At 45.2% G+C, this 22,652-nt stretch overlaps 1 protein-coding gene across 1 annotated transcript in view; it reads left to right on the forward strand.

Annotated features, from left to right (window-relative positions):
* The window catches only part of niban2a (niban apoptosis regulator 2a), a 65,931-nt gene that overhangs the window by 5,690 nt on the left and 37,589 nt on the right, over positions 1-22,652 (forward strand). Inside the window, exons 2-5 of the mRNA XM_020465758.2 lie at positions 7,838-7,968; positions 8,875-9,003; positions 9,196-9,301; positions 9,689-9,856. Of these exons, the coding sequence (XP_020321347.1) occupies positions 7,838-7,968; positions 8,875-9,003; positions 9,196-9,301; positions 9,689-9,856 (534 nt within the window). The remainder of the gene's footprint in view (positions 1-7,837; positions 7,969-8,874; positions 9,004-9,195; positions 9,302-9,688; positions 9,857-22,652) is intronic.

Consider the following 22,652-nt stretch of genomic DNA (forward strand, 5'->3'; position numbering starts at 1 on the left):
AAAAGGCCAAGGCCATATTATGGCAAGAATAGCTCAAATAATCAAAGAGAAATGACAGTCCATCATTACTTTAAGACATGAAGGTCAGTCAATACAACAAATGTCAAGAACTTTGAAAGTTTCTTCAAGTGCAGTTGCAACAACCATTAAGCGCTATGATGAAACTGGCTCTCATGAGGACCGCCACAGGAAAGGAAGACCCAGAGTCACCTCAGCTGCAGAGGATAAGTTCATTAGAGTTACCAGCCTCAGAAGGCGGCAATTAACTGCACCTCAGATTGCAGCCCAAATAAATGCACGTCAAATAAATGCACGTCTCAACTGTTCAGAGGAGACTGCATGAATCAGGCCTTCATGGCTGAATTGCTGCAAATAAACCACTTCTAAAGGACACCAATAATAAGAAGAGACTAGCTTGGGCCAAGAAACATGAACAGTGGACATTAGACCAGTGGAAATCTGTCATTTTGGTCTGATGAGGGCAAATTTTAGATTTTTGGTTCCAACTGCCATGTCTTTGTGAGACGCGGAGTAGGTCACTGGATGATCTCCGCATGTGTGGTTCCCACCGTGAAGCATGGAGGAAATGTGTTGTGGGGATGCTTTGCTGTGGACACTGTCAGTGATTTATTTAGTATTCAAGGCACACTTGGCCAGCATGGCTACCACAGCATTCTGCAGCGATATGCCATCCCATCTGGTTTGGGCTTATTTTTAATATTTTTTAATTCAACCTTTTTATTTAACTAGGCAAGTCTGTTAAGAACAAACTCTTTAGAATGACGGCCTACCTGGGAACAGTGGGTTAACTGCCTTGTTCAGGGGCAGAACAACAGATTTTTACAGGGATTCGATCTAGCTTCTTTTAGGTTATTGGCCCTACTCTCTAACCGCTAGGCTACCTGCCGCCCCAGTGGGCTTAGTCCCACTATAATTTGTTTTTCAACGGGGCAAAGACCCAACACACCTCCAGGCTGTGTAAGAGCTATTTGACCAAGAAGGAGAGATTGAGTGCTGCATCAGATGACCTGACCTCCACAATCACCTGACCTCAACCCAATTGAGATGGTTTGGAATGAGTTGGACTGCAGAGTGAAGAAAAAGCAGACACGTGCTTAGCATATGTGGGTACTCCTTCAAGACTGTTGGAGAAGCATTCCATGTGAAGGTGGTTGAGAGAATGCCAAGAGTGCAAAGTTGTTATCAAGGCAAAGGTTGCTTTGAAGAATCTTAATTATAAAATATTTTGATATAACACTTGATTACATGGTTCCATGTGTTCATAGTGTTAATGTCTTAACTATTGTTCAATAATGTAGAAAAAAAACTTGCATGAGTTTGTGGGGCAACTTTTGACTAGTACTGTGTGTGTGCATAGAGTGTGCAAGAGTTAATTACTGGTTTCCTGGACTATTTATCAGTTATATGACTTGGGGGTAGAAGCTGTCTTGGAGCCTGATGGTCCGAGAGCCGATGCTCCAGTATTGCTTGCCGGACGGTAGCTGGTTGGACAGTCTATGGCTTGGGTGACGAGTCTTTGTCAATTTTTTTAGGCCTTCCTCTGCCATCCAGGACCTCTAGATCAGGCGCCAGGGAGCTCGGCCCCAGTAATGTACTGGGCTGTCCGCACCACCCTCTGTTGAGCTTTGGGGTCGATGGTGGTGCATTTGCCATACCAAGCGGGGATGCTCTCAATGGTGCAGCTGTAGAACCTTTTGAGGATCTGAGGGCCCATGCCAAATCTTTTCAGCCTCTTGAGGGGAAAGAGGCGCTGTCATGCCCTTTCCATGACTGCAGATGTGTGTGTACCACGTTAATAACAGTGATGTGGACTCCAAGGAACTTGAAGCTCTCGACCCGCTCCACTACAACCCTGTGGATGGGGGCGTGCTCTCCCCTATTTCTCCTGTATTGCATGATCAGCTCCTTGGTCTTACTGGCGTTGAGGGAGAGGTTGTTGTCATGGCACCACACTGCCAAGTCTGACCACCTCCCTGTAGGCGGTCTTATTGCCACCAGTGATTAATTAGGCCTACCACCATCATGACATCAGCAAACTTAAAGGAAAACTCCACACACAAACTATCTTGTGGTGTTTGTTTCATTAGTCCATTGTTGAGATAATCCCAAAATGTTTTGAATGTCACCATTCAAGTTTTCAAGATGTGTAACTTTCAAAATGCATCATGATGCTGCATTTTGCATATCTTGATATCGACCTTGTGCCATCCCAAACTCCACAGAACCCCTCTAATCAGGTTAGCAATGCTAACAAGTACATGTAAATGCTAACGAGTGCAGTATTTGACATAAACTATTTGCAGGACAGACATCCCAGCTCATAAAGTTAAAATGCTACACAGTTTGCTGCGCCCACAAATACAATATTAGACAGCAAGGCACTTGATCCAGTAGGGGATTCTCTGCTGTTACCAAGAGAAGCTTGATTTTGCAAGAAGCTAACCACTTAGCTAGCTAGGTAACTAGCTACTAAGTTAGCAAACCAAATGCACAACTGCAGAGCATTTAAAACATTTTATACAGTTAGCTTAACTATTAAGATATCTAGCTGGCAAACGTAAAAAAAATAAAAAATAAAAACGTTTGGAATTCCAGGGTGTAACTAAATCTTCTGCCGCATGCTGCACAACACTGAGTGTGACTTACAAAGCTTCCGGTCTCGTTGTGTGCTTGTAAACAAAACAACGTGAATGTGGACTACTGTTAAGCTTCATAATGTGACCGCTGAAACTGTACTGAACTGTAGCCTGAACGTCATTCTCACATAGTTAATTCCCCTCTTGTCCAGCTGGGAGAGGACAAGCACTTCATAATTACATATGCGAGTGCTACATAGCGATAGTAATTTAGGCAGGTTATTTAGGAATTTTTGGGAACGGGGACAAAGGTGGTCAGCTAGAAAACATGCTGGGATTACAGACTGGGACACAGAGATTGAAAATGTCCATGAAGACACTTGCCAAGCTGGTCAGCGCATGCTTTGAGAATGCACCCTGGTATTCCCTCTGGCCTGGCAGCCTAGTGAGTCTTAAACCATTTGAAAAGTTTTACTCACATTGGCCACACAGAGCTCACACAGTCATCCGGAACAAGTGCTTTCATGCAAGACTCTGTATTCCTCAAAGTGAGAATAAAAGGCATCGCTGGGTATTGTACGGCTGGGTTTCCCTTTGTAATCCATTGTCGTCTGCAAGCCCAGCCACATACGATGAGCATATGAGCCAGGTGTTATAATAGGATTCCACCTCACTCCTATATTGTCCTTTTGCATGTTCAATGTCTCGTGGGAGGTTGTAGCAGGCTTTCTTGTATGTGTCCTGTTTCTTATAAGTGGTTGCTCTGGTTTTTGGTTCGGATACGTTCGTATAGTTACTCTGGAGACATCATATATGCACTTACAGTGCCTTGCGAAAGTATTCGGCCCCCTTGAACTTTGCGGCCTTTTGCCACATTTCAGGCTTCAAACATAAAGATATAAAACAATTTTTTTGTGAAGAATCAACAACAAGTGGGACACAATCATGAAGTGGAACGACATTTATTGGATATTTCAAACTTTTTTAACAAATCAAAAACTGAAAAATTGGGCGTGCAAAATTATTCAGCCCCTTTACTTTCAGTGCAGCAAACTCTCTCCAGAAGTTCAGTGAGGATCTCTGAATGATCCAATGCTGACCTAAATGACTAATGACGATAAATACAATCCACCTGTGTGTAATCAAGTCTCCGTATAAATGCACCTGCACTGTGATAGTCTCAGAGGTCCGTTTAAAGCGCAGAGAGCATCATGAAGAACAAGGAACATACCAGGCAGGTCCGAGATACTGTTGTGAAGAAGTTTTAAAGCCGGATTTGGATACAAAAAGATTTCCCAAGCTTTAAACATCCCAAGGAGCACTGTGCAAGCGATAATATTGAAATGGAAGGAGTATGAGACCACTGCAAATCTACCAAGACCTGGCCGTCCCTCTAAACTTTCAGCTCATACAAGGAGAAAACTGATCAGAGATGCAGCCAAGAGGCCCATGGTCACTCTGGATGAACTGCAGAGATCTACAGCTGAGGTGGGAGACTCTGTCCATAGGACAACAATCAGTCGTATATTGCACAAATCTGGCCTTTTATGGAAGAGTGGCAAGAAGAAAGCCATTTCTTAAAGATATCCATAAAAAGTGTTGTTTAAAGTTTGCCACAAGCCACCTGGGAGACACACCAAACATGTGGAAGAAGGTGCTCTGGTCAGATGAAACCAAAATTGAACCTTTTGGCAACGTTATGTTTGGCGTAAAAGCAACACAGCTCATCACCCTGAACACACCATCCTCACTGTCAAACATGGTGGTGGCAGCATCATGGTTTGGGCCAGCTTTTCTTCAGCAGGGACAGGGAAGATGGTTCAATTTGATGGGAAGATGGATGGAGCCAAATACAGGACCATTCTGGAAGAACCTGATGGAGTCTGCAAAAGACCTGAGACTGGGACGGAGATGTGTCTTCCAACAAGACAATGATCCAAGACATAAAGCAAAATCTACAATGGAATGGTTCAAAAATAAACATATCCAGGTGTTAGAATGGCCAAGTCAAAGTCCAGACCTGAATCCAATCGAGAATCTGTGGAAAGAACTGAAAAAATGCTCTCCATCCAACCTCACTGAGCTCGAGCTGTTTTGCAAGGAGGAATGGGAAAAAATGTCAGTCTCTCGATGTGCAAAACTGATAGAGACATACCCCAAGCGACTTACAGCTGTAATCGCAGCAAAAGGTGGCGCTACAAAGTATTAACTTAAGGGGGCTGAATAATTTTGCACGCCCAATTTTTCAGTTTTTGATTTGTTAAAGTTTGAAATATACAAATGTCGTTCCACTTCATGATTGTGTCCCACTTGTTGATTCTTCACAAAAAAATACAGTTTTATATCTTTATGTTTGAAGCCTGAAATGTGGCAAAAGGTCGCAAAGTTCAAGGGGGCCGAATACTTTCGCAAGGCACTGTACGATGAGGCCCGTCACTGATTTGGTAAACTCAATGCTATTGGATGAATCCTGGAACATATCCCAGTCTGTGCTAGCAAAAGTCTTTTAGCATTGAGTCTGCTTCGTCGGACCATTTCCATATTGCGCACGTCACTGGTACTCACTCTTTTGAGCTTTTATTTGTAAGCAGGAGAAAGGGTCATGGTCAGATATCCCGCATGGAGCATGAGGGAGGGCCTTATATGTGGTCTAGCTTTAGCGCCCCCTAGTGGCGCAGGACACGTGTTTGGTAAAAGTGAGGGAGAACGGTTTTAAGTCTCCCCGCATTAGTCAACGCCCATCAGAGGTGCTGCCGCTGGGTGAGTGATTTCTTGTTTGTTTATACAGTTTGTTCAGTGCTAAAGTGCCGTTGGCTTGTAGAGAGATATGTATACAGCCCTGATGATTACGGGTGAGAAGTCTCTTGGTAGATAAGTGTCTGCAGCATGCCATGAGGTGTTCAATATCAGGTGAGCAAAAGCTTGACATTTCCTTCACACTGGAAGCATTGCGCTGGTTGTTTTATGAAGACGCACCCCTCTGGACTTGCCCGAGCCCTCCTTTGTCCGATCATACCGATGCATGGAGCAAACCACTGAGTCCTACTTACGTAGTCATCCAGCCATGTCTCTGCTCGGCATATAATAGTACAGCTTTCCAAGTCTGATTGGAGACTCTCTCGAATGAAGACACACCGAGGCTATCATTGGGGCGTCAGGTAGCCTAGTGGATAAGAGTGTTGGGCCAGTAACCGAAAGGTCGCTGGTTTGAATTCCCCAAGCCGACTAGGTGAAAAGCAACTCACTTAACCCTAATTGCTCCTATAAGTTGCTCTGGATAAGAGCGTCTGCTAAATGACTCAAACACAAAATGTAAATCATCTGTGTAGACCAGCAAGAATTGATTATGTAGGTGGAACTGTCTCGATTTTAGGTTTGCAAATGTCAGTAACTTTCCAGTTTGGAAGATTCCCGGAACCTGAAGGGTATAAGCCGGAAATCTGGGAATCATTCAACCAGAATTTCTGGGTGTTTTGAGAGTTGGCAGAATTTTGCAACCCTAGACCAGCATGAAACATCTATTAGACATGTTAAACATTCAGTATCTATTCTGTTTTAGATCCCTTGTGTTTTTATACAGGGCATTTCAGAAAGTGACTAAATGTGTGTTTTGAGTTTACAGCCTAAACCCTGTTTACTTGTCTCTGTTCCCTCCTTGGCTCTTCCACTGGTTCTTATCTTGTCAGGTCTTTCCTTCCTGCCCTCCTACTCAAAGGCTCCTTTCTCTTTCCTGTGGCGCCTTTGCCATAAACATCTCATGGACTGGTGTCACGTTGAGCTGAGAACACTGAACCACCACAAGCCAACCCTAAATGGACTGTGAGCAATTCTGTTGTTGTTGAAGTCCTTTCAAGAATGACTCTGGTTAGACCATGGTATGTTACCATTCAACAACATGATGCTTGATTGTCCGTATTAGGGTTGCAAAATTCTGTTAACTTTTAAATGTCCAGGTTTTATGAGAATTTGGGGGGGGGGAATAACTGGGGTTTTGCAACCTCATGCCAGATGGTGTAGTCTGCTACAAATACAATACATTTGGCACAATCCTATTCCAGGCTCTGATGCTCCTTGACTGTAACAAAAGGTATGATAAAGTCATCTTCAATATCTGTTCCAATTGAGAATGAAGTTATTGTACCATCATGATATGTAGTGTTTTCTCAGTGAAAGCTGATGTGGCTCCTGACTTGCTAACTTTCCTTATAAAGACACATGGTGAGCAATTTGAATTTTACTGCTTGGACTTTTTCCTATAAGGCAGATAGAAAGGTGGTAAAGATACTGGAGGGTTTAATGCCCTCTCTTCCAGTCTCTCTCTGCTTTTCCTGTCCGAGCCTAGTTAAGAGTCACCTTTTTATAGCCCTCTACACGCCTGTCCTCAATGCCCGCCTCGATAGTCTCATACTAACGTCTTCTCTTCTACACCAAACTCTTAGCCAAATCCTCTGTGATCTACCGAGTCACATTACTGACGTGTCACGCTTTTCTGGCTCTGCTGCCAGCTGAGACTGCGTTTCTGTGACTGTGTGGCCTAGCTGTGCTCTCGCTGTCTCTGTGGCTGTTTTTCTGTGATTGTTTTACGGTGTTTAATGTCTTGACTGTGATGTTTGGGTAACCTGTTGTCATTTCCGATTTACATAATGGGTTAGCAATCAAATTTATTCATAAAGCCCTTCTTCCATCGGCTTATATCTCAAAGTGCTGTACAGAAACCCAGCCTAAAACCCCAAACAGCAAGCAATGTAGGTCTGGGACAGGTAGCACGTCCGGTGAACAGGTCAGGGTTCCATAGCCGCAGGCAGTACAGTTGAAACTGGAGCAGCATCACGGCCAGGTGGACTGGGGACAGCAAGGAGTCATCAGGCCAGGTAGTCCTGAGGCATGGTCCTAGGGCTCAGGTCCTCAGTGAGAGCGAGAGAATTAGAGAGCATACTTAAATTGACACAGGACACCGGATAAGTCAGGAGAAATACTCCAGATATAACAGACTGACCCTAGCCCCCGACACAAACTACTGCAGCACAATACTGGAGGCTGAGACGGGCGGGATCAAGGAGACACTGGCCCCGTCCGACGATACCCCCGGACAGGGCCAAACAGGCAGGATATTTCCTTCTCATAAATGTATTCTATCGGTGTTGCCAGGTGTGTTTACGGACTGTGTTGCTCTTCAATTGTGTTGTCTATCCTGTGACGGAGTGTAACACAAACTGTAAATTCTGTCTTTCTTCCCACAGCTCGTGCCAGGCAGGTGATGGGGGAGTTTGGCCATGTGTACAAGGAGCAGTATGCTGTGGCCCTCTTTAACAGTGTCCGCTTTGAGATCGAGGGGGGAGGAGGGCCCCAGTCACAGCTCTTGCACCGCAAGGCAAGTGGCCAGGCCGGCCTGGGGATGACTGTCTGTTGCACTCGTTCACCCCTCTGTTTTGCCGTTTTTTTTTTTTTGTCATCCCCCCCCCCCCCCCCCCCCCAATTCTCCTCACTCAAGCTCTCCATTTTATTCAGTTCCTCTCTCACTGTATTCCCACACCATCTACAACTCCTTCTCTACCTCCTTACCCCCCCTTTTTATCTCTTCCTCACCATCCTCCTCTGAGTCTCAAGGTTTTATCTCTGAGTGCAAGGCCGTGTGTGTTTTTAAACTCGACAGTCAAAAGCGATGGACACAGATAGGAAACGCGTACTGTAGCCATGTCCACTTCAGTGCTGTGGAGTTCTGTGTTAGTCTCCGCCATCGAGTCACTGGCGGGAAAGTGGAGTAGAATTCACACATGAACAAACTGGGAGGGTGCTAAGAATGTTGTTTCCCTCGTCTCTTCTCCTCACTACCTTAGTGATGCCCCGGGTAGTCACACACACACCGAGAACCACTTATTTACACTCCCCAAAAATATTTCTGAATAACGCACAGGCACCACATTTTTACAGAGCACTACCAGTCAGCACCTTCCAAGCACAACCTCTCTAATCCAGCTTCTCTCCATCCCCTTATTTCTGGCCTTCCTCTGCTGGGAATAAGTTGTTTGAGTTCCAGTATTTTGATCTACTACAGGACATGTAAAAATGAAGTGTGGTTGTGTAAATACTATCCAAAACTTGTGTGCTCTCACTTTAGCCCTCCGGTCTCAATCTCCTCCAGCGTGTAAAATAGAATTAGGCCAGACATTACTGTATGGATGAGTCTCAAATAGCACCCTATTCCCTATATAGTGCACTGCTTTTGACCGAAAGCCTGATAGCCCTATTGCTAACTTTGTCTGTTGTGTTGTGGTAGAATCCTCTAGAAGACCACTCTATCTTCTCTGGGGGTCTGTTCCAGTACTTGGAGGGGAACAAGAAATGGAGAAACCGTTTTGTCTTCGTGGCCGACACATATGACGTTAGCTTCTACGAGAACAAAGTGGTGAGGGCAGTCGGAAAAACTGAAACTATATATTTTCTTGCTTGTTTTACGTTTAACTTCAATGTCAGCTAGTCTGAATCATTTGGGTCACAACTTTAGCTGTGGGCTGATGGTTCTGAACGGCTTGTACATTCTTTTCTTTCACCCTCTCTCCTTGAAACTACCCCCTTCTCACTCCGTGCTCTCTGATAGGCTCACGAGAGGGGCTTGCACCCTAAAGGAACCATCAACTGTGCCGGATACAAAGCTCTGACCTCCATGGAAGAGTACCTGGATCTGGTCAGCACCAGCCTGCCAGGTGAGTTTTGGTAACTGCCGCTGACTGTATAATAAATGGCCGATCATGAGAAACGCTGTTGGATTGTCGTTGAACCAGGACTTCATCCAATGTGAGATCAAGTAGTAAAGTCCTCAGTGGCTCGCTGGGCTGTATTCATTAGGGGCTCTATTCAATCTGGTTTGCTTAAGAGTTTACGTTTCCCTAAATGCGTTCTCGGCTAATGCGGGGACATTGCCTTTGGATTTCAATCGCGCTGTAACTCTGAACTTCCGCGATACCGATTTTGAATAGAGCCCTAGGGCACACTGTAGCAAAAGTTTAGCAATCAGTCTGTTTTCTTCCATTTGGTGACTAGTGAATACAACCCTGATGAAGAAGCTATGAATACTAAGTGTGTGTTTTCAGGTGTAAAGGCTAAGGTGGGCAGTGGTCCATTTGTCAAGGGTGCCACCCAGTTCCCCCTGATCCTGTGGCACCCGTACGCCCGCCACCACTACTTCTGTGTGCTGACAGAGAAGGAGCAGACGAAGTGGCACGCTGTGCTCCAGGACTGTGTCAGGCACAGCAACAATGGTGAGGAGCTGTGAACACATGACACAGTTAACACATAGTGTACACACAGCCATTTGATGGTTCTGGATGACAGGTAGGGAGCAACGCAGAGACTCTCCCTCAGCTCCACCCTGGCCAATTATCGCTCTTCTGCCTTACTGCCATTGTTCACAACACAGACCAGGGTGTGTGTGTTGCTATGTGAGTGTTTTGCATACCATCTCAATGAGCTGGTCTATCAGTGAGAGTGAAATGCAGCCAGGCAGGAATGTTTTTTTTGGTTATGATAGTCTGGAGTGGTGTTCCTCTACTCTGAGTACTGGAGGGCATGTGAGTGGCAGGGTGTGGCCTAATTCTTTATTACCCCAATGTAATAAATGTAAGTAAGCCTTGTCTAATCCAGAACCAGCCTTAGGTTCCTGCCCCATCTTCTTTTTTCTGTAGCGCGATGCATCAAGTAAACCGCCCAGACAGGATGCTCCATTAACCAATCAGTCATTTGATCTGTACAGATGAATACAGCCTGGTGTGGTGAGTGCAGGGTGCTACACAGTAAACATTGGTGTTGGATGAGGTGAAACTCTCCTCACCTCCCCACGATGACAGCAGTAAATGTGGAGTGTTTGTGTGTATTCCCCTACCTTGTGGAGCATATCAAGAGATGTTTATATTTGTTTTTCATTTGAATCCCCAATTTAGCTGCTGCTGCAGGGAACAAAACTACATGTAATATATAATATACATCACAGAATACAATGCATAATACTATACAGAATATATCAAAATTAGGGCTGTCAAACAATTTAAATAATTGAATCACAAATTGTTTTTTTATTAGCTCAAATATGGTGATAAGTAACTAATTTTTATGGACAAATCTTTATGTATTGAGTTATAAGCATGTTTTTAATGGCATATTCACCATAACAAGCAATACAATTTACTAATGCACCCAGTAGGGCTACTCCCTCATACATTTTCTTGAAGTGTACACACACAGTTAAAGTTTCAGCCATTCCAAATGATTGTTTTACTAATTGGAGGGTTGGCTATAAGAAAAAAAATAACTGTCTCTATGGATACAAAGGGCATAAACCTGTCCAACAATGTCATGAATTCCACACATAAGCCTATGACCATAGACTTCAGTCGTCCTCCTATTTATTTTCACCTAGCCAGTTGCTAAGACAAACGAGCCTGCTGCTCCTTTCTTCTGTATGATATGCCCAGAGAGTGAAAACAACCTCTCAGGCAGGTGTTGCCAGGTAGATTTGTGCAATGCAGGCCAGCCTGGTGTGTCCCTGCATGCTGTGACCACCAATGTAGTGGACAGTCCTCCATGTCCTTTGTAACGCTCTACACATTTTCTCAATGGACACCTTGTTACGCAAGCCTCTGTGAAGAGGGAACGCAACACCCTGCTACAACTCAACTCCCCGTGAAGTGAAAGAGGTATGGGACTGTAGGTGCGAGTAAGGATGACAAAAGGCAGAGAGAGTGGTACCGTTTACAAGGAATTTATTCCGTCACACGGTAATATGGGGAAAAGGGGCTGGACGGAAGCAAAGAAAGTAAATGTCAAAGTCCCCCTCTCCTATCTAACCTGCCTACCCACTACTTATCTAACTTAACACCACCTGGTGCCCTAACCAAAATACAGGGGGTGGTCTGCCCAGGTCTTACCTAGTGTGCCTAGACCGTGAATATACGATGGGTATATGTATGCCCGCGGGCCTCTTGCCTAAGCACTCACTAGGTGCCTTCCGCTTACCCCCTGGGAACAAATGAAACAGAATAATATAACCAATTTCACAATCACACTGAGAAACACAGGACATCAAATAGGTAGGCTCTAACTGAGCAACAAACTCACACAGAACATACCAAAGCTGCTCCCATCTACAACTAACCTAGTACATTCCAACTGCCTGAGAAACAACCAACATATGCTATAGCCATCAGCCTCCTCTCTCAGCAATCATCTCAGCAGTCTATCTCTTCTGAACAGAATACTGGCTTTTATATAGCTTCAGAAGGAGTCTAATCGGATACATCTGTAACTTGACGAGGGGGCGGTGTCAGCTCCAATCATCAATGGGGCTGACCAATCAGCTGCTTGGGGAGAATTCAGGAAGCCATCTCCTGAAACACACACTCAAATACAAACTACAACACAGAAACTGGGGAACGTAACACTCGTCTTCATCAGACTCAGAAGAACTCAACAAGAGGGCGGCTTTCTTCTTTGGTAGCTCTGACAGGTTGCTTTATCAGGTTGCTGTGCAGGCCTCTCTTCCTTCAGCAATTTGCTAACCAAAGCCCACACCTCACCCCTCAGGTCTGGGAAGGCACTTCAGGTCCTTAAGAATTGGCCCCTTGTTTTTAAAATGACACCCAAATCTAACTGCCTGTAGCTCAGGCCCTGAAGCACGGATACTGTATGCATATTCTTGATACCATTTGAAAGGACACACTTTGAAGTTTGTGGAAATGGGAAAGGAATGTAGGACAATATAACACATTAGATCTGGTAAAAGATTATACAATTTGTTTTTCTTTGTAACATGTTTGAAATACGAGAGGCCATAATGTATTACTCCAGCCCAGGTACAATTTAGATTTTGGCCACTAGACGGCAGTAGTGTATGTGCAAAGTTCTAGACTGATCCAATGAACCATTGCATTTCTTTTCAACATTTTGTATTGACTGCCCAAATGCATAATTTGTTTAACTTTTCATGTTCAAAACTGCACTCCCCACAAACAATAGCATGGTGTTCACTGCTACTGTAAATTGGACAGTGCAGTTAGATTAACAAGAATTTAAGCTTTCTGCCAATATCAGATATGTCTATGTCCTGGGAAATGTTGTCACTTACAACCTCATGCTGATCGCATTAGCCTACATTAGCTCAACCGTCCCGCAGGGTACCCACTAATCGTGAAGAAGTTTTAACCTTGGGTCGAATGCTGTGGCGATCTTCAGCCATGTGAGGTTGGTGTTTTCCTTTGGTTTCTCCAGGTCTGCAAGATGAGAGATGGTCGCCTCGCTTTGAGTTCTTAGGTTTGAGTTCTTTTTTGATGTATTATTTCTTACATTGCTACCCCGGGAAATCTTAAGTCTTATTACATACAGCCGGGAAGAACTATTGGATATAAGAGCAACATAAACTTACCAACATTACGACCAGGAATACAACTTTCCCAAAGCGGAGCCTCTGTTTGGACCACCACCCAGGACAATGGATCTAATCTCAGTAGCCGACCCAAAACAACGGCGCTGCAGACGGAGCGGCCACCTGGTGCACTTCTACGGAGCCTGACATCACCCATCGCTCCCGAGTATACTACTAGCCAATGTCCAGTCTCTTGACAACAAGGTAGATGAAATTCGAGCAAGGGTTGCCTTCAAGAGAGACATCAGAGATTGTAAAATTCAAAATTTCATGGAAACATGGCTCTCTCGGGATATGTTGTCGGAATTGGTTCAGACCCCGGGCATCTCCATGCATCGCGCCAACCGAGAAACACCTCTCTGGGAAGTGACTAACGACTCATGGTGTAATCATAACAACGTACAGGAACTCAAGTCCTTCTGCTCACCCGACCTAGAATTCCTTACAATCAAATGTCGGCCATTTTACCTACCAAGAGAATTCCCGTCAGTTATAGTCACAGCTGTGTACATTCCCCCTCTAGCAGACACCAGGACGGCCCTCAAGGAACTTCACTGGACTCTATGTAAACTGGAAACCATATATCCTGAGGATGCATTTATTGTAGCTGGGGATTTTACCAAAGCAAATTTGAGAACCAGGCTACCTAAATTCTATCAGCATATTGATTGTACCACGCACAGGTGTAATACTCTCGACCACTGCTACTCTAACCTTCGTGATGCATACAAAGCCCTCCCTGCCTTGCCTTCGGCAAATCAGACCACGACGCCGTCTTGCTCCTACCGCCTTATAGGCAGCTGGTCTGACCAATCGGAAGCCATGCTTCAAGATTGTTTTGATCACGAGGACTGGAATATGTTCCAGTCAGCCTCAGAACAACATCGACCTATACGCTGACTTGGTGCGTGAGTTTAGAGACTGTGACTAAAACCTACCCTAGCCAGAAACCGTGGATGGATGGTGGCATTCGTGCAAAACTGAAAGCGCGAACCACCGCATTTAATCATGGAAAGAGGTCTGGAAATATGGCTGAATATAAACAGTGTAGTTATTCCCTCCAAGGCAATCAAACAAGCAAAATGCTGGTACAGGGACAAGGTGGAGTTGCATTTCAACGGCTCAGACATAAGACGTATGTGGCAGGATCTACAGGAAATAACACACAAGAAAAAGAACCAGCCACGTCACAGACACCGACATCACGCTTCCAGACAAACTAAACACCTTTTCCCACTTTGAGAATAGTACAGTGCCACCTTACCGGCCATCCTAGACCCACTTCAGTTTGCATACCGCACCAACAGGTCCACAGATCCAGAGATGACGCAATCACCATCACATTGCACACTGCCCTATCCCATCTGGACAAGAGGGATATCTATAAGAATGCTGTTCATTGACTACAGCTCAGCATTCAACACCATAGTGCTCATCAAGCTAGAGGCCCTGGGTCTCAACCCCGCCCTGTGCAATTGGGTCCTGGACTTTCTGACTGGTCGCCCCCAGGTGGGGAAGGTAAGATACAACCTCTCCACTTGCTGACCCTCAACACTGGGGCCCCACAAGGGTGCTTTCTCAGCCCCCTCCTGTACTCCCTGCTCACCCACGACTGCGTGGCCATGCACGCCTCCAACTCAATCATCACGTTTGCAAACTACACAACAGTAGTGGGCTTGATTACCAACAGCGACGAGACAGCCTACAGGGAGGAAGTGAGGGCACTCAGTGTGGTGTCAGGAAAACAACCTCTCAATCAACGTCAACAAAACAAAGGAGATGATCTTGGACTTCAGGAAACAGCAGAGGGCACACCCCCCTATCCACATCGAAGGGACAACAGTGGAGAAGGTGGAACGTTTTTAAGTTCCTCGGGGTACACGTCACAGACAAGCTGAAATGGTCCACCCTCACAGTATGGTGAAGGCAACAGCACCTCTTCAACCTCAGGAGGCTGAAGAAATTTGTCTTATCACCCAAAACCCTGACAAACTTTTACAGATGCTCAATCGAGAGCATCCTGACGGGCTGTATCACAGCCTGGTACGGCAACTGCAAGGCTCTCCAGAGGGTGGTGAGGTCTGCCCAACACACCACCGGGGGCAAACTACCTGCCCTCCATGACACCTACAGCACCCTATGTCACAGGAAGGCCCAAAAGATCAATGACAACACCCCCTCCCCGAACCACTGCCTGTTCACACCGCTACCATCCTGAAGGCGAGGTCAGTCCAGGTGCATCAAAGCAGGGACAGAGAGACTAGCTGTTTTTCAATCTAAAGGCCATCAGACTGCTAAACAGCAATCATTAACTCTGAGGCTGCGGGATAACATCTCACAGCAAGAACAGGCAAATCTGGTGCAATCCATGAGAAGGAGATGCACTGCAGTACTTAATGCAGCTGGTGGCCACACCAGACACTGACACTTTGATTTTGACCCCCCCCCCCTTTGTTCAGGGACACATTATTCCATTTCTGTTAGTCACATGTCTGTGGAACTTGTTCAGTTTGTCTCAGTTGTTGAATCTTGTTATGTTCATACAAATATTTACACATGTTAAGTTTGCTGAAAATAAACGCAGTTGACAGTGAGGACGTTTCTTTTTTGCTGAGTTGATGTACATATTCATTCACACATTTGTGTGTGTTGGGGAATTGTTAGATGTTACTGCACTGTCGGAACTAGAAGCACAAGCATTTTGCTACACTCGCATTAACTTCTGCTAACCATGTGTATGTGTCCAATAAAATTTGTTTTGAACTTCAGCTTGAATCTTACCACAGGCAGGTCATCAGAGTTTTCCATCACCTGAAGGAGATGGCACAAAGTTCAGCTGTGGTTGGCATAGTGATGTTTTCTGTTGTGCCAGAGCATCTCTATGGTTGTTTTCTGTGGACAAGTTTTACCATTTCCAGAGTGGAAATCCATCTTGTTTTGACATCTTGTGCGAGTGACTCCTTTTGCCTATTTGCGACTTGCTAATGTCCTAGCTGCACCTTTTTGGTGGGCTGTGTTTTGAAATGGCCAACAATATTTCAGCGGTTGGCTAGCAAGGGCATTGTCGAACCTGCTCTTCTGTCGGAACACTGTGATGGACCTTTTTGGAGATTGTGCAGGGCAGGTGTTTGTGCACAGAACATGATCTGCCTTTTGGTCTGTGCAAAGTGTGGGAACTTTGTTTTCAATGTTCAACTGCTTTGCTACATCCATGACCTGCTTGGCATGCGTTTCAGCATAGTGCATCACTTCTGTGCGCGTGTGAATGCCATTTCTCACCGATTATGGTGCGCAGTAACTCCAGTCCAGTGCTATTTCTTGCTTGCTGCTCGTCGACTTGTCCATCGGTCTCCCGCGCTCACACTCTTCTAGCTTAGCCTGCCGAAGATGTCCTCCATTGTTACTGGTAACGTTACTTGTATTGTATTCCAGGTCGCAATTGTAAATGAGAACTTGTTCTCTACTTGCCTACCTGGTTAAATAAAGGTAAAATAAATAAATAAAATCAATGGTGCGTTTCGCTTGTAAATGATAACGAGGACTCGATGCATTTCGGTGATAAACAAATTCAGAATTTTTTTTTTTAATCCAGAGAGCCACCTGGGAGTGATTTAAAATTTGAATTTGGCATATTAAAAGCCCCTTACTACCATTCCCCATCATTCAGTCATATGAGTGGCTAGCCAGTAAAGTGGTTGCCAAACTAGCACATCTGCTGCATGGGCTTGAACTTGAACTATGGGTGGTTCAGGGGCTCAAACTAACAAAATGTGTTAATGGCGTCAATTAAAAAAAGAACTGACCGCCCTAATAAAAATGTCTGTCTCGTCCCCCATCCTGCCGTAAGGTGTAGTTTTATTTTTTTATTGCTAGCTTGAGTGGCGGAGTTCCATTTAGTCATGGCTACTGTACTGTGTGTTTCCCAGCCTCTGTTCTGGACCGGGGGACTGTGAAGAGACCTCTGGTTGCATGTCTTGTGGGGTACTCATGAGTGTCCGAACTGTGTGCCAACTGCTTGAACAGACAGTTCAGTACCTTCAACACCTCACAAAAAGACCAATAGTGACGCAGTTAATCTCCTCCACTTTGAGCCGGGAGAGATTGACATGCATGCCATTGCGATTCGTGCTCCGTGTACATCTAAGTGCTCTGTTCTGGAGCAACTGCAACTTGCCTATGTCCTTCTTTGCCGCACATGACCACACAAGTCCAGGTGCAACAACAAGGGCCAGTAGGGCCTGTCTGGTTGATTTTGAGATGTCAAAACAAAGCAGCACCTTATCATGGACAGACAACCTCTTCCCATTTTAACAACCATTGAGTATGTTTTGACCATGACGGCTTGCTATCTAGGGTTACACCCAGCAGTTTAGTCTCCTCAACTTGCTCCATCACCACATTATTCAATAATGGATCTAGATGAGGTTTCAGGTGGCACAATTGATTTGTCCCAAAAACTATGCGTTTCTATTTTTTTTTAAATATTTAGCACAAGACTATTGCTAGTTACCCATTCTAAAACTGACTGGAGCTCTGTTAGAGGTGTCAAGTATTTATTTAACTTTCGTACCCAACGTCTATACTGTTGCATCGTCAGCGTACACACACAGGCTTTATTCAAGGTCAGTGCAAATGTATTAAATTTAAATTTTACATAGCAAAGGGTTTGAATACCTATGAGACTGGAAATTGAGCTCCGGTGCCTCCTGTTTCCATTGATCATCCTTGATGTTTCTACAACTTGATTGGAATCCACCTGTGATCAATTCAGTTGATGGGACATGATTTGGAAAGGCACACCTGTCTATATACGGTGCCACAGTTGACAGTGCATGTCAGAGCAAAAACCAAGCCATGAGGTTGAAGGAATTGTCTAGAGCTCCAAGACAGGATTGTGTCAAGGCACAGATCTGGGGAAGGATACCAAAACATTTATGCAGCATTGAAGGTCCCCAAGAACACAGTGGCCTCCATCATTCTTAAATGGAAGAAGTTTGGAACCACCAAGACTCTTTCCTAGTGCTGGCCAAACTGAGCAATCGGAGAAGGGCCTTTGGTCAGGGAGGTGACCTGGAACCTGATGGTCAATCTGACAGAGCTCTAGAATTCCTCTGTGGAGGTAGGAGAACCTTCCAGAAGGACAACTATCTCTGCAGCACTCCACCAATCAGGCCTTTATGGTAGAGTGGCCAGACGGAAGCCACATGAAAGCCCGCTTGGAGTTTAACAAAAGGCACCTAAAGACTCTCAGACAATGAGAAACAAGATTCTCTGGTCTGACGAAACCTGATCAAGCATCTCTGGAGAGACCTGAAAATAGCTGTGCAGCAACGCTCCCCATCCAACCTGACAGAGCTTGAGAAGATCTGCAGAGAAGAATGGGAGAAACCCCCAAATACAGATGTGCCAAGTTTGTAGTGTCATACCCAAGACGACCCAAGGCTGTAATTGCTGCTAAATGTGCTTTAAACAAAGTACTGAGTAAAGGGTCTGAATTACTATGTAAATGAGTTTTCAGTAGATTTTGTTTTAAATAAAATAGCAAAAATGTCTAAACCGGTTTTTGCTTTGTCATTATGGGGTATTGTGTGTGTGTGTGTGTGGCAATTTTTTAATACTTTTTAGAATAAGGATGTAACGTAACAAAATGTGGTTAATCAAGGGGTCTGAATACTTTCCGAAGGCACTGTATGTAACTCTCAATCCATGATAAGGAAGAGGATGTAAATCCTTAACATCTAGCTTGCAACTATGTTATGAGCAATGAAATCAAAAGCTGCACTGAAGTCTTGGCAAAACAGCTCCCACAAGCCTCTTATCAATTTCTTTCAGCCAATCATCAGTCTATTGTATAAGTACCGAGAATGTTGAGTGTCCTTCCCTATAACCTTGCTGAAAGTCCTTTCGCCAATTTGTATAATGTTATTTACATGTATTTTGTCTTTTTTTTTTCTCAGTTTTCTATGCATCGGTAACAGTTTTTAAAATTTATTTGATTATTATTTATTTTCTTAATAGTCGGCTGTTTGAACTATTTAAAGGGTGCTTTGTTATTCTTTGGCCGTGGAATGACCTTTGTCTTTCTGCAGGCCTGAGGGCACATACCGTCTTCTAGGCTTAAATTCAAGATGTGGCAAATGGGAGTTGCAATGTATTCCAGTACTGACCTCAGGAATTGACATCCAGATTTTTTCACCTTTTCCACACCCACATTGCCGAACTCCACTACAGTGCTTGCCTTTCATTATTTTGTCCGATATGCATGACTATGAAGACTAAGTTTGCTAATCTTGTCAACAAAAAAACAATTCAAGTGGTTGGCAATATCAAAGGGTTTTCATTGATCTGCTCGAATGAAGGATGGAGCCGAGTTAGCTTTATAGCCTAGAATTTCATTTAAGGTACTCCAGCGCTTTTTACAATTAGTTTTTATATCATTTATCTTGTTCCACAGTGTGGTTTCCCAAAAAAATCATTGAGGGGCTGCACGGTGCAGCGAGGAGCGCCATGTGAGAAAGGGGGTTGTTAGGGGGGGTGACGAGATCCTCCGTTGGTTCGGTGCTCTGATGTCGTGGAAACCCAGCGGTGAGGTGTTCCCTTGTTTGGGACAGAGGACACATTCTATAATGGGGTCAGATAATCCACTTCCAGCGGAGACAATCTGTTTGCCAGATGGAATGGATCCTTCAAGTCTCGGCTCGCTCGTGCCCTTTCGAGTAACCGTCTCGGCCCAGTCAAATCAAATCAAATCAATTTTTATTTGTCACATACACATGGTTAGCAGATGTTAATGCGAGTGTAGCGAAATGCTTGTGCTTCTAGTTCCGACAATGCAGTAATAACCAACAAGTAATCTAACTAACAATTCCAAAAAACTACTGTCTTATACACAGTGTAAGGGGATAAAGAATATGTACATAAGGATATATGAATGAGTGATGGTACAGAGGAGCATAGGCAAGATACAGTAGATGGTATCGAGTACAGTATATACAAATGAGATGAGTATGTAAACAAAGTGGCATAGTTAAAGTGGCTAGTGATACATGTATTACATAAGGATGCAGTCGATGATATAGAGTACAGTATCTACGTATGCATATGAGATGAATAATGTAGGGTAAGTAACATTATATAAGGTAGCATTGTTTAAAGTGGCTAGTGATATATTTACATTTCCCATCAATTCCCATGATTAAAGTGGCTGGAGTAGAGTCAGTGGCATTGACAGTGTGTTGGCAGTAGCCACTCAATGTTAGTGGTGGCTGTTTAACAGTCTGATGGCCTTGAGATAGAAGCTGTTTTTCAGTCTCTCGGTCCCAGCTTTGATGCACCTGTACTGACCTCGCCTTCTGGATGACAGCGGGGTGAACAGGCAGTGGCTCGGGTGGTTGATGTCCTTGATGATCTTTATGGCCTTCCTGTAGCATCGGGTGGTGTAGGTGTCCTGGAGGGCAGGTAGTTTGCCCCCGGTGATGCGTTGTGCAGACCTCACTACCCTCTGGAGAGCCTTACGGTTGAGGGCGGTGCAGTTGCCATACCAGGCGGTGATACAGCCTGCCAGGATGCTCTCGATTGTGCATCTGTAGAAGTTTGTGAGTGCTTTTGGTGACAAGCCGAATTTCTTCAGCCTCCTGAGGTTGAAGAGGCGCTGCTGCGCCTTCCTCACGATGCTGTCTGTGTGAGTGGACCAATTCAGTTTGTCTGTGATGTGTATGCCGAGGAACTTAACTTGCTACCCTCTCCACTACTGTTCCATCGATGTGGATGGGGGGGTGTTCCCTCTGCTGTTTCCTGAAGTCCACAATCATCTCCTTAGTTTTGTTGACGTTGAGTGTGAGGTTATTTTCCTGACACCACACTCCGAGGGCCCTCACCTCCTCCCTGTAGGCCGTCTCGTCGTTGTTGGTAATCAAGCCTACCACTGTTGTGTCGTCCGCAAACTTGATGATTGAGTTGGAGGCGTGCGTGGCCACGCAGTCGTGGGTGAACAGGGAGTACAGGAGAGGGCTCAGAACGCACCCTTGTGGGGCCCCAGTGTTGAGGATCAGCGGGGAGGAGATGTTGTTGCCTACCCTCACCACCTGGGGGCGGCCCGTCAGGAAGTCCAGTACCCAGTTGCACAGGGCGGGGTCGAGACCCAGGGTCTCGAGCTTGATGACGAGCTTGGAGGGTACTATGGTGTTGAATGCCGAGCAGTAGTCGATGAACAGCATTCTCACATAGGTATTCCTCTTGTCCAGATGGGTTAGGGCAGTGTGCAGTGTGGTTGAGATTGCATCGTCTGTGGACCTATTTGGGCGGTAAGCAAATTGGAGTGGGTCAAGGGTGTCAGGTAGGGTGGAGGTGATATGGTCCTTGACTAGTCTCTCAAAGCACTTCATGATGACTGATGTGAGTGCTACGGGGCGGTAGTCGTTTAGCTCAGTTACCTTAGCTTTCTTGGGAACAGGAACAATGGTGGCCCTCTTGAAGCATGTGGGAACAGCAGACTGGTATAGGGATTGGTTGAATATGTCCGTAAACACACCGGCCAGCTGGTCTGCGCATGCTCTGAGGGCGCGGCTGGGGATGCCGTCTGGGCCTGCAGCCTTGCGAGGGTTAACACGTTTAAATGTCTTACTCACTTCGGCTGCAGTGAAGGAGAGACCGCATGTTTTCGTTGCAGGCCGTGTCAGTGGCACTGTATTGTCCTCAAAGCGGGCAAAAAAGTTGTTTAGTCTGCCTGGGAGCAAGACATCCTGGTCCGTGACTGGGCTGGGTTTCTTCCTGTAGTCCGTGATTGACTGTAGACCCTGCCACATGCCTCTTGTGTCTGAGCCGTTGAATTGAGATTCTACTTTGTCTCTGTACTGGCGCTTAGCTTGTTTGATAGCCTTGCGGAGGGAATAGCTGCGCTGTTTGTATTCAGTCATGTTACCAGACACCTTGCCCTGATTAAAAGCAGTGGTTCGCGCCTTCAGTTCCACACGAATGCTGCCATCAATCCACGGTTTCTGGTTGGGGAATGTTTTAATCGTTGCTATGGGAACGACATCTTCAACGCACGTTCTAATGAACTCGCACACCGAATCAGCGTATTCGTCAATGTTGTTGGCTGACGCAATACGAAACATCTCCCAGTCCACGTGATGGAAGCAGTCTTGGAGTGTGGAGTCAGCTTGGTCGGACCAGCGTTGGACAGACCTCAGCGTGGGAGCTTCTTGTTTTAGTTTCTGTCTGTAGGCAGGGATCAACGAAATGGAGTCGTGGTCAGCTTTTCCGAAAGGGGGGCGGGGCAGGGCCTTATATGCGTCGCGGAAGTTAGAGTAACAATGATCCAGGGTCTTTCCACCCCTGGTTGCGCAATCGATATGCTGATAAAATTTAGGGAGTCTTGTTTTCAGATTAGCCTTGTTAAAATCCCCAGCTACAATGAATGCAGCCTCCGGATAAATAGTTTCCAGTTTGCAGAGTTAAATAAAGTTCGTTCAGAGCCATCGATGTGTCTGCTTGGGGGGGGGATATATACGGCTGTGATTATAATCGAAGAGAATTCTCTTGGTAGATAATGCGGTCTACATTTGATTGTGAGGAATTCTAAATCAGGTGAACAGAAGGATTTGAGTTCCTGTATGTTTCTTTCATCACACCATGTCACG

Source organism: Oncorhynchus kisutch, linkage group LG29, assembly GCF_002021735.2.
Source record: "Oncorhynchus kisutch isolate 150728-3 linkage group LG29, Okis_V2, whole genome shotgun sequence".
Lineage (NCBI taxonomy): Eukaryota > Metazoa > Chordata > Actinopteri > Salmoniformes > Salmonidae > Oncorhynchus > Oncorhynchus kisutch.